The sequence below is a fragment of the Puma concolor genome, chromosome C1 (genome assembly GCF_028749965.1).
Source record: "Puma concolor isolate L17-30 chromosome C1, mPumCon1.1.hap2, whole genome shotgun sequence".
NCBI classification, from domain to species: Eukaryota; Metazoa; Chordata; class Mammalia; order Carnivora; family Felidae; genus Puma; species Puma concolor.
The window spans coordinates 97,723,248-97,739,885 of NC_141674.1; the positions used below are offsets into that span (position 1 = coordinate 97,723,248).

The window sequence follows — 16,638 nt, forward strand, 5'->3', positions numbered from 1 at the left end:
TAGTTGATATTTTGCCAAGGTGAAATGGAGACCATAATCCAGGTGTGGCCAGGGATTGCTACCTGTCCACCAGAACCTTTCCTTGGTTCTTCAGGAATAGAATTGTATTTCAGCAACTGCCCACCCAGTGTTACTACTTTTCCCAGCTACTCTTGCAATTTAGATGTAGCATATGTCCAAATTCTCAAGCTAATGTGAGCTGACACGATGTTGCCACTTCCAGGCCTATACCTCAAGACCAGAAGAGGAGATCTCACCTCTTACATATTTTTCTCTTATCTTCTTGCTACCTGCAATCTGGATGTGGCAGCAACCCAATTCTGACCATACAAATAAGGACAATACCACACAGCAACAGTTCTCAAGGTCTTGTCCCAGGGTACGATGGGGGCTCCCAGATCCTTTCCTGGGGGAGGGGGAGGGAGGTCTGCTTTTTGGGTAATAATTTTTAGTAATTATAGCCTACACTAATTACTACATTCCTTACAAATATTTATAGTATATGTGATACTATCTTACATAGTATCATGAATTTGTCATATAGAATAATAGGATGCTTAAAATAATATAAAATTATCATTTTTTTTCTTTTTTTTTTTAATGTTTATTTTTAAGAGACAGAGGAGTGCAAGCTGGGGAGGGGCAGAGAGAGAGGGAGACACAGAATCCAAGCAGGCTCCAGGCTCTGAGCTGTCAGCACAGAGCCTGACGTGGGGCTCAAACCCATGAACCGTGAGATCATGACCTGAGCTGAAGTCAGACACTTAACCGACTGAGCCACCCAGGCACCCCATAAAATTATCATTTTAAGTTTATAGTTTATAGTTAGGGACAGTGGGGCAAACAATTCCTTTAAACTGTCAGGATTGTGCTTCAGCCCCTACTATAGAACGAGTTCTATAAAATTAGACAGCAAGTGTTGTTCTTATGACCACACTCATGTATTTTTTATAACTTTGATTAGATATGAACTAGAGTCTCATAGCATCTCAGAATTTCTTCATTTGGCTAGTCACACATTCATTTACTACATGGCAACATAATCATGTGGTTACCTAGCTTTATTTTCTGCTATCCTAGGCAATTCCATCCTAGGTAAGATGTTAAGAGGTAGCTAAGGTCAAAAATAAAAAGATAAATTGCATGGAAAAAAATATAGATATAAGGACCTATATATCAACCTTGAATCCTATTTAAAGTTCATACTACAAGATAAACATTTTTTTTTTTTAACTGTGCTGGAAAATAACACACATACCAAAATTCAGAAAGGAGCTGGAGCGATTTGACTGAACAGAGTCTGCAGGCTTGTTTGCTGGAGAAGAATTAGAGACACCTAGAATCAAAAGAAAAAATGTAAGGGAAAAGATGAAGACAAACTCTGATTACTGTTTATCAGAACACGTAACTTGAAATATTTCCTCCAAAGTAATTAAGACTCCCAAATTAACATATTACTATAAAATACCACAAAATACAGATGCTTACTTACAAATGGGTTAACTCTTTTGTGGGGGGGGGGGTATCTTTTCTTTGCAAACAGATTGTATAGTAAAGCCCAACACTAAAGAAAATCACCAGAGTATTCAGGAATAACATCCATTACATTGTGAAACAGCTTTGGGGGGATTCAAATTGTGGCTTTTGATTTCATTTTACTTTGCACTCATCACTCTTAAGACACTTTTAAATCATTTGTTTTCCACATGACTTCATCTATGGTTTTTCTTATAGCATCCTTTACTCCTGGAATATCTTCACTCTCCAGCCTACCTTTTTCCCATTATAGAGGCCCAGAATCTCCCCAAAACATTATTATATCGCTTTGTTTTGCTACGTTAGCTACTAATAGATAGGCTTAAAAATATGTTTCTCGGGGCACCTGGGTGGCTCAGTCAGTTAAGCGACCGACTTTGGCTCAGGTCATGATTTCACGGTTCGCGAGTTCGGGCCCGCATTGGGCTTTGCGCTGACAGCTCAGAGCCTGGAGCCTGCTTTGGATTCTGTGTCTCCCTCTCTCTCTGCCCCTCCCCTGCTTGTGCTCTGTCTCTCTCTCTCTCAAGAATAAATAAGACACTAAAAAAATAAAATAAAATAAAAAATGTTTCTCTTCCCAGCACCCTAATATATTCATGTATCAATTTCTGCCCAATTTTAAAAACACTCCAGTTTTCACATCATCCACATTTTGCACGTGCACTATCTAGCAGTGAAAAAAAATAATAATTTCAGGTTTGTATAAACTTTCTATAAAACTTTGTGTAAAAACAGCATATGATTAGGGAGAAATTATTAAAAAGTCACCCTTTTTTGGTTTCAACATTTTCAGTATGCAGCGTGAGGACTGCATCTATGTTTGTAAACACATGGCTAATGTTACAATTTGAGAAAAACCTCCCTCTCCCTGGAGGTACTTGAGTATGAGGCCCTGCGGGACGTAATGAATTTTAATCAGATTCTATTAAAATATATATTTATAGGGGCGCCTAGGTGGCGCAGTCGGTTAAGCGTCCGACTTCAGCCAGGTCACGATCTCGCGGTCCGTGAGTTCGAGCCCCGCGTCGGGCTCTGGGCTGATGGCTCAGAGACTGGAGCCTGTTTCCGATTCTGTGTCTCCCTCTCTCTCTGCCCCTCCCCCGTTCATGCTCTGTCTCTCTCTGTCCCAAAAATAAATAAAAACGTTGAAAAAAAAATTTAAAAAAAATAATAAAATATACATTTATTGAATATCTTTTATGTGCCAAGCATTGGGCTAGGCGCTGAGGAGAGAGACACGCATAAGATGTGCATGAAGGTAAGAAAGTTGAGGACATATCAATCATCACCATAATGCATATGAGCTGAGAGCTGTATACATCCTTCAGAAAGAAAACAATTACGCCAAAAGGAGGGAGTATTGTCTTTTTTTATAACAGGAGATGAAAGATTCTGCAAATAAATATATCAAAGGGAATTGCTGCTTTGCATACTGGCTTGCCACAATTTGTTTTTTTTGTTTGTTTGTTTGCTTTTTGTTTTTGGAAAATGGCATGCCATGTGGTTGAACTTGATATACTTGTAAGTACTTAGTTTTGTTATTAGGCTATTATATAAACAAGACTGATTATCCTATAATTTACTTTTTTCTTTTGTTTTAAATTTTTTTTCATGTTTCTTTATTTTTGAGAGAGAGAGAGAGACAGAGCGTGTGCAGGGGAGGGGCAGAGAGAGAGGGAGACACAGAATGCGAAGCAGGCTCCAGCCTCTGAGCTGTCAGCACAGACCCCGACGCGGGGCTGGAACTCACGAACCGTGAGATCATGACCTTAGCTGAAGTCAGACGCTCAGCGGACTGAGCCACCCAAGTGCCCCAATTTACTTTTTTCATTTAATGAAATATCTTGCTTTTTCCTATGGCAGCTTCAGTAGAATTGTATCATGTCACAGATACATTTATGCTGGCCTGCCCAGCGTTAATTCTTCCTTCTTCTGATAACAGAACTTGAGTTTTTCTTTAGGAAACCACCCCAGCCCAATTTTCAGCTTCCATACTTCTGGTGAAGTTGATTCTACCATTAGATCAAGGAACTGACCTATGACTAGGGCTAATTTTCAGTTGGTACATTGCCATGATCATAGCAGTTAGGTCTGACCTCATTCCTTACTGGTCAGTGTCCATTCTGATTCTGCTTAATCAGAATATACTGGCAATAATTGGTTCAAGGTTGGACAAATGAACCAAACCAACACAGTCGGGCCCAATCAGCAGCACTAGTCATCAGACTATTGCTTGAGCAACCAGGAAACAGCTCATTTTTTCCATCATAAGCCTGAAACCACATGGTAAAAGCCTGCCTATGAATGAGCTAACACAGAGTAAAACAAAGGTGGAGATATGGAATGAGATTGGGTCCTGATTATATCATCTGAGCTCTTGGTTACAGGCCAACGAATTCCCCTCTTCTGCTTCAGCTGGCTTAAGTTGGGTTTTCTATCACTTGCAACTGAAGGGTATCTGAGTAATTAAAAGTTTCCCACCAAAAGTAGGCATCAGGCATCATGGTTGATAGCTTTAATTCTTGTCACCCTATGATTCACTCTCCACACCACAGCCAGAAAGATCTTTTTAAAAAACAGATCATGTGGGGCACCCGGGTGGCTCAGTCAGTTGGGGGTGGGAGTCTTGATCTCGGCTCAGGTCATGATCTCACAGTTGGTGGGTTTGACCTCCACAATGGTGGCACCAAGCCTGCTTGGGATTCTGTTTCTCCCCCGATCTCTCTGCCCTTCCCCTACTTGTGCTCGCCCATGCACACACACGCCTATGCACTCTCTCTCTCTCTCTCTCAAAATAAATAAACTTTATAAAAAAGAGAAAAAAAGCCAGCTCATGTAACATCTCCGCTTAAAGCTCTTCAACCATTGCACTTACAATAAACTCTAAACTACTTAACATGACCCATAAGGGTTTAACTACCTTCTCCCCCACCACCACCATCTTGTCAGTCACCACACTTTATTGCTCTCTCCTCATAATACCCTGCAGCTATGATGGCTTCCTCTCAGTTCCTACAACACACCAAACCCACGCTCGAGAGCTTCTACGTTTGCTACTCCCTCTATCTGGAGGGGTCCTCTCCCCACTTTTCTCCTGGCTGGCTGGCTGCTCCTTCATGTCTCAGGTTTAATCATTACTTAGAAAGGGCCTCCTGGACCACTCGTTCTAAAATAGATCCCCTTTGTTATTCTCTCTCATAATTACCCTCTTGGTTTCCTGCACAGCATCTATCACCATGCATTATTATGCATGTATCTGTGAATTTACTTGTTTAATGTCTGAATCCCTAACTGGACTTAAGTTCCACAGAGGGATAGCCCGATACCTATATACCATCATATACCCAGTGCCTTACAGAATGCCTAGCACTTAATAGGCACTCAATGAATATTCAGCGAATGCATGGATACTATGTTTAAATGCTGGCTTAAAACAACAGGTGAAGAATCCTTACTTTATCAAAATTAGGACCCGCTTTAACTACAGACCAGTTGGAGATCCAGGCTAAAGGGAGAACATCTGGAATTCAAGAGTCATAAACCATCTGGAAGGGGAAGAGGACATTTTTCCCAAGTACAGGCAGATACATCCCAAGCTTCAGGATCAGTTTTAAGGGTCAGATATTTTAAGGGCCAGTTCTTCATTTAAGGACAAAAGACCAGAGGATAAAGGCAGCTGAGAAATTGAAATTAGCCTAGACCTAGAGAAGGATCTGGGAGGTCTTACTCAGAAATAATACTCAGAGTCTCTGAGTATCTTACCACATACTGAATCTATGCCAACCTAAATTTACCTGAAGTGTCTGTGTCTTTGTTTGATATCCCCAAGATAGGGTTGGAGCTATATAAAGAGTTTCTTTTCTTTTCTTTTTTTTTTTTTTTAAGAAAGAATGGGTGTTTCGTAAGCTAAGCTCTTCAAACTGGCTAGCTATTCAAGTCCGTCACTTCTTTGCTTTGGGCTATTTTATTTCCCCTGTTTTATACTACAATTTCCTCCGAAATGTTTAAATTCTCTTTTGACTCACATTAGAGGAAAGAGTATATTTCCCAATCATATTTTAGCTATCGTAGGTGAGAAATCTGTTCACTTCCAAGATCAGGTGTGGTGTCAATGAAAGCAGGTGAGCACAAGTCTATTGACAGGGAAGTAGAGTAAAAACTCAGAAGAAATGGGTTAGATTCAGCTATAAGCCTTCTTATGTAGGCGATACCATAAATCATGTTTTCTCAGTGCTCTTTGTCCCTCTCTCTAACACCAGTATAATACCAAATAGCTGTTGGGTCCTTGATGATTGACCAAGTGGATCAAATTTATAAAAAGTATATCACAATGCTTTATGTACTTTTAGTTGTAAATAAGGATTTCTAAGATAATCAGTTTCCCACAGTTTCAGGAGTTTTTCAGTTTTGTTTTCATTACAATATAGCAAAAAAAAAAAAAATAAGCAACAGACTTTTATTGCGAATAATACTTGGCAAAAATGGTAATGTGTCAATACTTTGCTTGTTTCGTTAAATCAACACATTTGTTTCACAATATGCTTTGCTGTGACTATTTTCAAAGAAAATACATCTGAGGTTAGACTGCTAGGAATTTTAAATAACACACTTGCATGACAGCATCTTAGGATGGGTAGAAAGTGCCAAATATCGTATTATTATTCCTGTCTGTTAAACAGAAACCCCTCCCCCCTCCTTACTCCCTTCCGATATTACCATTGTAGAGCCTAGCACAGTACAAGGCCTAGAGGTGATTGGTCTGATACGCAGGGCCCCAGCAAGGCCCTGTATAGGAACAATAATGTTAATTTTTTCCCAGAGTGGTTATATAAGGGGAAACTACACAATTGTGGAAGCGGTGTATGTATTCTAAAAAACAAGTATAAAGAAACTTACTCTTTTTCATGTTTCTCAAAATTTTCAAGCTCTACAAAAATGAAAAGGGAAACGTTAGCCTTCTCTTGTTTTCCTGTGAAATCCGAAATACTTTAATCAAGTAGAAATACAGACGGCAGTCAAAAGGATTAATTTCCTTAAAAATAGCCTTCAAAACACACAAAATTATTTTTCCACCTTGTTATTTGAATTCAGTGCAAAGCCTCCACTTGATTTTGTCTTGCCATTTTTCCCACCTCCGTAAGAATCCCCCTATGTATTTCGAAAGAATGTTCTCAAAATATCAGAGGAAAAAGATGGGAGTTTCCACTTCTCTTCTTTATTAGGACCGTTCCAGAATCCTCAATGGCTTCTGAAGATAGCTGTGATACACAGCCATTCCCATTCTAGCCGAGAACTTTTGCTAAACGTATCCCCAACTAAATTTACTAAGGTCCACTCCATACTGTTACCATACCACTTCCTTCTCCCTCCACTCAGAAAACCCACTCAGCCTCCTTGAGGGTGAAGTCTCTAACTTATCTATTCCAGGAACCTGCCCAGATTTCTTCTTTTCTTCACATTGCCTCAGCATGTTTATTTTAATCTGTTCAAGGGTATTTTGTTCTTTTTATATTTTCATGTTGTTTCTCAGATAGATTACCTGTAGATTACCTGTAGTCTTTTCAATGGCAGGTAGATATCCTTTATGATATTTCTGTTTTCCTAATACATAATGAAACTGTATTCTTCTATATAATACATATTTAATACATTATTTTTTGGACAATTTCTGTTTAAATTTTTGAAAATAAGTCATTCATTTATGATTCAAAATATGGTAGTAAAAAATGCTCCCATCTTTGTTCTCCATCCACCCAGTTTCTAACACTCCCCCCACAGATAAACATTATTGTTAGTTCCTTATGTATCTTTCCAGAGTCTCTTATGAACACATATTACAAATATAGACCATATTTTCTCCCTTTTAAAGAAAAGTTAATAAATTATATCTAAATACACTGACAGAGTCCTCATTCTTTTTTTTAGCTATATAGTATTTCATTATATGCATATACTTTGATTAATGATCTATTTAATCAGTTCCCCTAATGATTATCAGTCTTGTCTTTCCAAATCAGCTGCTCTTATAAATAATCTAGTTTCCCTCTTGATTCTGGCAGCAGGGGAAAGGTGGAGGGTATGAACACCGTCAGAAATGGAAAGCCTTGGGGCACCTGGGTGGCGCAGTCGGTTAAGCGTCTGACTTCAGCCAGGTCACGATCTCGCGGTCCGTGAGTTTGAGCCCCGCGTCGGGCTCTGGGCTGATGGCTCGGAGCCTGGAGCCTGTTTCCGATTCTGTGTCTCCCTCTCTCTCTGCCCCTCCCCCGTTCATGCTCTGTCTCTCTCTGTCCCAAAAATAAATAAACGTTGAAAAAAAAAAAGAAATGGAAAGCCTTTGGCATGTTTCTTAAAACTCCCATCTTCTTTACCTTAGTCCTTGTGAAACTTTTTCCAGGAGTCTTCAATGTCTGCTTTGAAGATGTTGAATTGTCCATGGTGTTAGGACAGCTAGTAGAATAGGTCCGTATAGACTGAGCCTGCATACCTTAAAAAAAATGTTTTGTTACATAGCTTTTTAAGCCTTTGGGCTATGTATAGGTATATATTCGGGAATTCTTAGCTTTGCTTTTTTATGCATTATTTTTACAATACATTTTGGGGTTTTTTTTTAATGTATTATTTTTCTCTTGTTTAACCATTCTTTATGCCTTTTCAATTTAGGTCCTATTTTATTGTTAATCTGTTAGAAGTCTCATTTTTATAGCTTTTTTGAGAGGAATGTTCTTCCACTTACAATCTTCGTCAGCAAGAAGGAAGGACTCCAGGGTTCTTTCAGGGAGTGGAGGTGGGGGAGGAGAAGACCGATCTTGATGTAGATCTGTGATAAGAGAATACAAACAAAACAAAACAAAACAAATCCATCAATCAAAAGTTATAAGTCAAAATCCCTTTTTGGTGTTGTATAACTTTTCCAACTTTTCAATATTAACCCACAACAAGCAAATAAAAAATGACCAAACAATAACTGGAACCTCAAGAATTTTGTTCTTCTAGTTTTTTAGCCAAGGAGACTATGATTCATGAAAAACTTTTAGCTCACGTAGAAAAGTATTTTTCCAGGGGCACCTGGGTGGTTCAACTGGTTAAGCATCCAACTTAGGCTTAGGTCATGATCTCATGGTTCATGAGTTTGAGCCATGCATCAGGTTCTCTGCTGTCAGCACAGAGCCCTCTTCAGATACTCTGTCCCCCTCCCCCCCCCCCCGCCCCGCCTTCCCCTCCCTCCACCTTCTGCCCTCCCCCTTCCCCTTTCCCTCCCCCCTCTTTCTTCCCCTCCCCCATGCTGTCTCTCTCTCTCTCAAAAATAATAAACATTTTTTTAAAAAGGTGGGGGGGGGGAAGAGAACAGTATTCTTCCAAAGAAATTGAACTTAAAATTAATCAAGCTTCTAGTTCTAACTACCATTTTACATAGAATCCTGGGGATAGAGTAGCATGCTATATAAAACCATGAGAATACAAACAGGGAAATCTGGAATATCCGCAGTCTTTGACAAATGACCCATGCTCTTCTACAAATAAATGGCATGAGAAAATATAAAAAGGAAGGAAAACTGTTACAGATTTTAAAAGACTTAACGAATCTATAAACCAAATGCAGTGTGTAGTCTTTGAATCCATATTCAAATGAACCAACTGTAAAAAAACATTTTTGAGACAATTTGAGAAAATTGAATAAAATCTGGATATTAGATTAATATTAAGGAATTATTGTTCATTCCATTGGTGTGATAATGCTATTATGGTATGTTTAAAATGTGTTTGAGATTTTCCATGATGTAAAGAATTTTAAATAATAGAGCTATTTTCCCACAAAGTGAGGCTTAAAGATACAAATGGTGTATAATATCATACAGTACTGAGTATAATTATAGTAGTGTCTTTTTTAAATTTTTTTAACATTTATTTATTTTTGAGACAGAGAGAGACAGAGCATGAACGGGTGAGGGTCAGAGAGAGAGAGGGAGACACAGAATCTGAAACAGGCTCCTGGCTCTGAGCAGTCAGCACAGAGCCCAACGCGGGGCTCGAACTCACAGACCGCAAGATCATGACCTGAGCCAAAGTCGGCCGCTTAACCGACTGAGCCACCCAGGCGCACCGTATAGTAGTGTCTTTTGAAAATGAAAATGTGGTTCAAGGCTAGAGTTTTACCTGTCTCTAGTCTTTGGGTTCTTTAGCCTTAGGATTTGTCTCTAAATCAAGTTCTCTTGTTTATTTTTATACGCTGGATGATATGCAAAATAAAGTACACTGCTTATTTCCAGCTCCTAGTGCAATCCCTGGCATATAGTAGGCACTTAATAAATATTTGATAACTACCCTGAAGTCGCTTATCATCTTCCAGATTGCCATTAGGGAACACACTGAGAACTAAAACGAACTTTCAGTGAATGATATCCTGCCAAATATCTTCCTAAAATACCATTTTCATCTTATTTCTACCCTGATGAAGAACCTACAATGCTTATTACTTGTCGCATTAAACTGAAATTCTTCTGCCTAGCTCTATGTGTGTATGATAGAATACACATAACAAAATTTGCCATTAATGACAGTGCATTTACAGTGCTATGCAATCATTACCACTACCTATTTCCAGACCACTTTCATCACCCTAAAAAGAAACTCTGTACCAATTTAGCAGTCACTCCCCATTCTTCCTGGATTAGATTGGCTACCATGAATCGGCTTTCCCTCTGTATAGGTTTCCTTGACTTGGATATTTCATCTGTCTAACTTTAAAATCCTTCAAAACTGGGGGATGCCTGGGTGGCTCAGTCGGTTAAACATCCGACTTCGGCTCAGGTCATGATCTCACAGTTTGTGGGTTCGAGCCCTACGTCAGGCTCTGTGCCGACAGCTCAGAGCCTGGAGCCTATTTCAGATTCTGTGTCTCCCTCTCTCTCTGACCCTCCCCTGTCCATGCTCTATCTCTCTCTGTCTTAAAAATAAATAAACATTTAAAAAAATCCTTCAGAATTGGAGCGCCTGGGTGGCTCAGTCGGTTGAGCAGCTGACTGTGGCTCAAGTCATGATCTCAAGGCCGGTGAGCCCACATCAGGCTCTGTGCAGACAGCTCAGAGCCTGGAGCCTGCTTCGGATTCTGTGTGTTCCTCTCTCTCTGCCCCTCCCCTGCTCGCACTCTGTCTTTCTCTCTCTCTCTCTCTCTCTCTCTCAAAAATAAATAAACATTAAAAAAATGTAATTAAAGGGGCGCCTGGGTGGCGCAGTCGGTTAAGCGTCCGACTTCAGCCAGGTCACGATCTCGCGGTCCGTGAGTTCGAGCCCCGCGTCGGGCTCTGGGCTGATGGCTCGGAGCCTGGAGCTTGTTTCCGATTCTGTGTCTCCCTCTCTCTCTGCCCCTCCCCCGTTCATGCTCTGTCTCTCTCTGTCCCAAAAATAAATAAACGTTGAAAAAAAAAAAAAAAAGCTCTTTCTGCATTATCTCACTTAACTCTTACAAAAATCCTCTAAGAAATGAGTCCTTTTATCCTCATTTTATAAATGAGAAAAATCAATAAAGAAGTATATAATTTAACCAAGGTTATGCATCTTGATAACTACTGGTAGGCTAAGGATTTGAACTAAAGCCTCTCCGACTCCAGAGCCCGTGCTCATTAATCTCAATGTTAAACAACCTATGCATATTTAAATAATATGTTCATATGAATAAATATGTTAAGGGCAACTACCACGTCTTATAATGTATATAAACTACCTATCAATGCCCAATAAATGTTAGCTGTGGATGTTGTTATTTGATGTATGAAACAAGCGAAGCTCAAGAAAGTACTGGAAAAGCACAGCAAGTTAAAGATCTAAAGAATCACATTTCTAACAATGGTAAAACCTATAAAACAGAAATGCTTCAAAGCTTTAAGAGATTCTATCTGAAAGAGGTTTTGTTTTTTTTCTGAGGAATATATATGAAGGAACAGAATTCTAAAACCCTGTGTTTACCTTGCCCTTGGCAAAACAAAACTCCTAGCCTGGGAAAATCAGAAATAAATCAATAAATAGTGGTAGCTATTATGGGAACTATGTCATCTCCTGAGGTGAATTACTCTAAACTTACTGAGTCATTCCTATAGTATAAATTCTTAGGGCTAAATGTCATCTAAAGCCAAGGGAAATTTTTTTACCTGACTGGGGACTCCACAGCTTTACACTCTAAAAAAAAGAAAGAAAGGAAAAGTGAAATAAGGATAGATACACAAATTTACAAACTCAAAGCCATAAAAGACATTTTTGAAATCATATTTCATATACCTCCAGAGACAGTTACAAAATGTTGATCCTATTTTACAAATTTATAAATGCACTCACTGAATTATGAAAAGGCATCCTTAACTCTTACAGTGCTCTATTTTCTTTTTGTAAGTTTCTTTGTTCTTTTTCTTTTTTTCAAAGCAAGCTTATGAATTTTTTAAAAATGTTTTATTCTTTTTTAAACCTCAGGTATAATTAACATACAGAGTTATATTAGTCTCAGATGCACAATATAATGATTCAACAGTTTACACATTACTCAGTGCTCATCAAGATAAGTATACTCTTAATTCCCTTCACTGATTTCACCCATCTCCCCACTTTCCTCCCCTCTGGCAACCACCAGTTTGTTCTCCATAGTTATGAGTCTGTTTTTCTGTTTGTCTCTTTTTTCCTTGTTTGTTTTGCTTCTTTAAATTTTTTTTTTCAACATTTATTTATTTTTGGGACAGAGAGAGACAGAGCATGAACGGGGGAGGGGCAGAGAGAGAGGGAGACACAGAATCGGAAACAGGCTCCAGGCTCCGAGCCATCAGCCCAGAGCCTGACGCGGGGCTCGAACTCACGGACCGCGAGATCGTGACCTGGCTGAAGTCGGACGCTTAACCGACTGCGCCACCCAGGCGCCCCTTGTTTTGCTTCTTAAAGTCCATGTATAAGTGAAATGATATGTCTTTCTCTGTATTATGTCACTGAGCATAATACCCTCTTTTTTGTCACAAATGGCAAGATCTCATTCTTTTTTATAGCTAAATAATATTCCTGTGTGTGTGTGTGTGTGTGTGTGTGTGTGTGTGTGATATCTTCTTTATCCATTCATCTATGGGTGGACACTTGGGTTGTTTCCATATCTTGGCTATTGTAAATAATGCTGCAGTAAACATATGGGTGCATATATCGTTTTGAATTAGCATTTTCATATTCTTTGGGTAAATACCCAGTAGTGGAATTACTAGATCATATGGAAATTCTATTTTTAACTTTTTGAGGAGCCTCCATATTGTCTTCCACAGTGGCTGCACCAGTTTGCATTTCCACCAGCAGTGCACGAGGGTTCCTTTTTTTCTATATCCTCACTAATACTTGTTTCTTGTGTTTTTTATTTTAGCCAGTCTGACTAGTGTGAGGTGATAGTTCATTGCGATTTTGATTTGCATTTCCCTGCTGGTTAGTGATGTTGGGCATCTTTTCATGTGTCTGTTGGCCATCTCTATGTTTCTTTGGGAAAATGTCTATTCATGTCTTCTGCCCATTTTTAAATTAGATTATTTGAGGTTTTTTTGGTGTTGAGTTGTGTAAGTTTTTTATATATCTTGGATATTAACCCCTGATCGAATATATCGTTTGCAAGTATCCCCTTCCAAACCTTACAGTGATTTTTATATGTCACAGTAATTGGTCTTAAATTGATCCTTTTTTTAAATGTATTTCCTTCCTATTCAGCACGTTTCCCAGGAAATTTAACGGGAGGTAAATTGTTGAAATTGAAACTACTTCATGACATTAGAAAAGGAGTGATTGTTTTGGCTCTAGGAGTTGTTCAGATAAAGACTATTACATGTGGACAGATTATTAACAATAATAATTACTAATAAATTCAAAGTGTAATTAAAAAGATAGAGAATATTTGCCTGCCAGCATTGCAGTTGTAGGCACTTTGAAATGTTTGTTTAGTTAATTACTTCTCTGATCTCTGAAATTTTAAGATAGTTGGTTCATAGAATATATAAATGCACAACAGATTACTGAAGTGTAGGTTTTTCTTCCAGAAGTGGGGAGCATTATTCCAAAAACTTTATCTTAAGTAATATGGACGTGTCATTCAAAAAATTATTCTCTACCCTATGATATCACAGCTAATATAATACAGCCTACCAAATGACTACTAGGAACAAGCTACCTACTTACGAAACATTTATTTTTGCTTTAACTGTCCTTCGGGAACCAGCTCAAATATTTCCTCTTTCACTAAGTCATCCTTAGTCACTTCCAACCTGTAAGTTTCTTAAGGGCAATAATTGTGTCTTTGTTTTAATGCTAATTTATTTATTTGTGGGGGTGGGCAGAGACAGAGGGAGAGAGAATCCCAAATAGGCTCCGTGCTGTCAGCATGGATCCCAACATGGGGCTCGAACTAACCCGTGAGATCATGGCTTGAGCCGAAATCAAGAGTTGGACACTTAACTGAGCCACCCAGGCGCCCCAATAATTGTGTTGCATACATCTTTTTATTCCCACATCCTCTAGCACGTTGCTTTACAAGTAGTACTGCTTAGTGCTTACTGAGTGGATAGGTGCTAAAAATACAGGAAGTAGGACTACAGTCTGTTGAATCCCAATGAGTAGGAAAAAAAAAAAGTTATCGACCTTAGTTGGTCTAAGTCTCACAGAGTCATCAGATTTCTTTGACTCAGATGTTCCACTGCATTCTAATGATGTTCCAATTATTACCTTCACAGCTGAAGATAAGGATTTGGGAACAGTCTGTGGAAATTCTCCTGAAAGAAAGTAAATATGGTCCAATTCTTAGGAGTGTTGTCATTCTTTTAGAAAGCAAATGTTACTTAGCAATAGCACACAGACCATCAACAGGACCTGAGAGGTAATCTAGTTAATCCACACTTTATTTTACACTTAACTCAACCGTACTCACCGGCTTCCTCCACCACAATAAAAGATTCAGGTGTCCGTTCCGGAAGTGGAGGGGGAATGTCATCATCTATCCTTGGAGAAGTTGCTATCCAAAATGTCAGAAATATAATCATAATTTTTAATTAGAAAAATCCAAAGGAAATTCTTACGTTCTAATCGCAATGTAAATTCCATCAAACATCGCTACAACAGTTGAGCTGGTATGTGTTTACTCAAGGAGATAGCAAGATAAATTCTCCCATTTTATTTAAGTTGCAAACCCAGGAGGTTTTGCTGTTGCTTCAAAATTTACAATTTTTTTAAAAGCCCAAAAATATTTTGATTGAGTCACTGAGTACCAGTCAAGAAAATATAAAACGTTATATTGATTCATGGAGTTTTGAATTGTTTTCTATACAACCCTTTTGTTTTACATAGAATATACAATAAAGGATGATATAGCACTTTGAAACATGCCAAGGATTCAGCGACAGAGTAGGTAGAGTTATAAATGTGTTAGTATCCGTTCTTTATTCTACAATAAAGAATAAGGATTTTTTTTTCCTTTTTACAAAACGATGGTGTAACAGCGTTTTCTATTTTTCTGTAGAAAAATTCAGAATTTGTATAGAAAAATTCAAATGCTATTACAAGAAACTGCCACCAGGTGGCACACATGTCAATGCCACTACAATCCCTAAAGCTAAGATTTGTTTTTACTGATGGTACTCAAACAAGTCTAAGATACTGTGGGTATCTTAAAACAAAACAAAACAAAACAAAACAAAATCCTTTAAATTATAAAACAAGATCAAAGTATATAAAATAATCAGAGAAGGAACTAAATCCAGATAAAACATTTTTGTTACAAAGCTACATACACCATATACACACATCTATTAAGAAACTATATAATAAATAATGTTATAGGAAAAAAAGCTTTCTCTACTTCCTATTCACGTAAAATGTTATTTATAAATTTCTGATAATATACCTGTAGAGTCACACTTGCTCTTTTCTTCACATTCTTTCATATCAAGCTATTCTAGTCATCTCTAACAGGATATTTACTTCTACTTTCAAACCACTCAATAAAACAAAAATAATATGAATTTGCAAAAATCTAGAATTAAAAAAGTGAGAAAGTATGAACGTAAAGGTGTATATAAGATTAAAGGCCTACACAGGATACTAACTACACATTCTCATCTACTAAGTTATTACACAAGAACAGCAAGAAATCAGGTCCTCCTCTTCCAACTCCTACGTAAGAGAATTCAGTTCTTAGCTGTTTAACTCAGTGTAGCCACATGATTGTGCAATAAATATCCCAAGTGGGGGCACCTGGCTGGCTCAGTCAGTGGAACATGAGACTCTTGATCTTGGGGTTGTGCGTTCAAGCCCCATGTTGGGTGTAGAGATTACTTCAAAAAAATAAAATCTTTTTTAAAAAAATGAAAATGTTTGGGGTGCCTGGGTGTCCGATTCTTGGTTTCAGCTCAGGTCATGACCTCACAGTTTGTGAGTTGGAGCCCCACAATAGAGTCCACGCTGTCAGTGCCGAACCTGCTTGGGATTCTCTGTCTCTCTCTCTTTGCCCCACCCAACTTGCACTCTCTCTCAAAACAAATAAATATACTAAAAAAAAAAAAAAAAAAGAGGGGTGCCTGGGTGGCTCAGTTGGTTAAGTGACCGACTTCAGCTCAGGTCATGATCTTGCAGTTTGTGAGTTCGAGCCCCGCGTCGGGCTCTGTGCTGACAGCTCAGAACCTGGAGCCTGCTTCAGATTCTATGTCTCCCCGCCTCTCTGCGCCTCGCCTGCTCACGCTGTGTCTGTCTCAAAATTTTTTTTTAAAAAAGAAAGACAGAAAAAGAAAAAGTGTAATAAGAATCCCCAGTGACCACGTGGTGCTGTTGATCAAATCCTTTCTGCTGTTCCTTTGGAAGTTGTTTCTGCATATTAAGGGTAAATTGTGGACCTCTCATACACATTTCAAGAAATAAGGATTGCCTTCTTTACAGGCACTCTGACTGGCATAGATCCGACTGCCTCCTCTGCTGCCTGTTTCATCAACCATTACATGTTTGTTATTGCCTTTTTTTAACTTACCGCATCATTAAAACACTTCTGGAACTTACTTCTTTGAGGAGGAGAAGGAAGAAGGAGAAAGAAGCAGAGAAAGATGAGGGGAGGGGTGT

General features: G+C 38.6%; 1 protein-coding gene and 1 long non-coding RNA gene across 3 annotated transcripts in view; one reads left to right on the plus strand and one right to left on the minus strand.

Moving 5' to 3' along the window:
• LOC147578262 (uncharacterized) overlaps window positions 1–16,638 on the plus strand; it is a 53,524-nt gene that overhangs the window by 8,106 nt on the left and 28,780 nt on the right. The window lies entirely within an intron of this gene.
• PTPN22 (protein tyrosine phosphatase non-receptor type 22) overlaps window positions 1–16,638 on the minus strand; it is a 60,272-nt gene that overhangs the window by 5,353 nt on the left and 38,281 nt on the right. For both annotated transcript variants that reach the window (XM_086717875.1, XM_025933921.2), the window contains 7 exons: window positions 14,462–14,545; window positions 14,260–14,306; window positions 11,682–11,709; window positions 8,270–8,353; window positions 7,905–8,020; window positions 6,433–6,463; window positions 1,259–1,336 (listed from right to left, as the gene is read on the minus strand). In XM_086717875.1, the coding sequence (XP_086574001.1) occupies window positions 1,259–1,336; window positions 6,433–6,463; window positions 7,905–8,020; window positions 8,270–8,353; window positions 11,682–11,709; window positions 14,260–14,306; window positions 14,462–14,545 (468 nt within the window). The remainder of the gene's footprint in view (window positions 1–1,258; window positions 1,337–6,432; window positions 6,464–7,904; window positions 8,021–8,269; window positions 8,354–11,681; window positions 11,710–14,259; window positions 14,307–14,461; window positions 14,546–16,638) is intronic.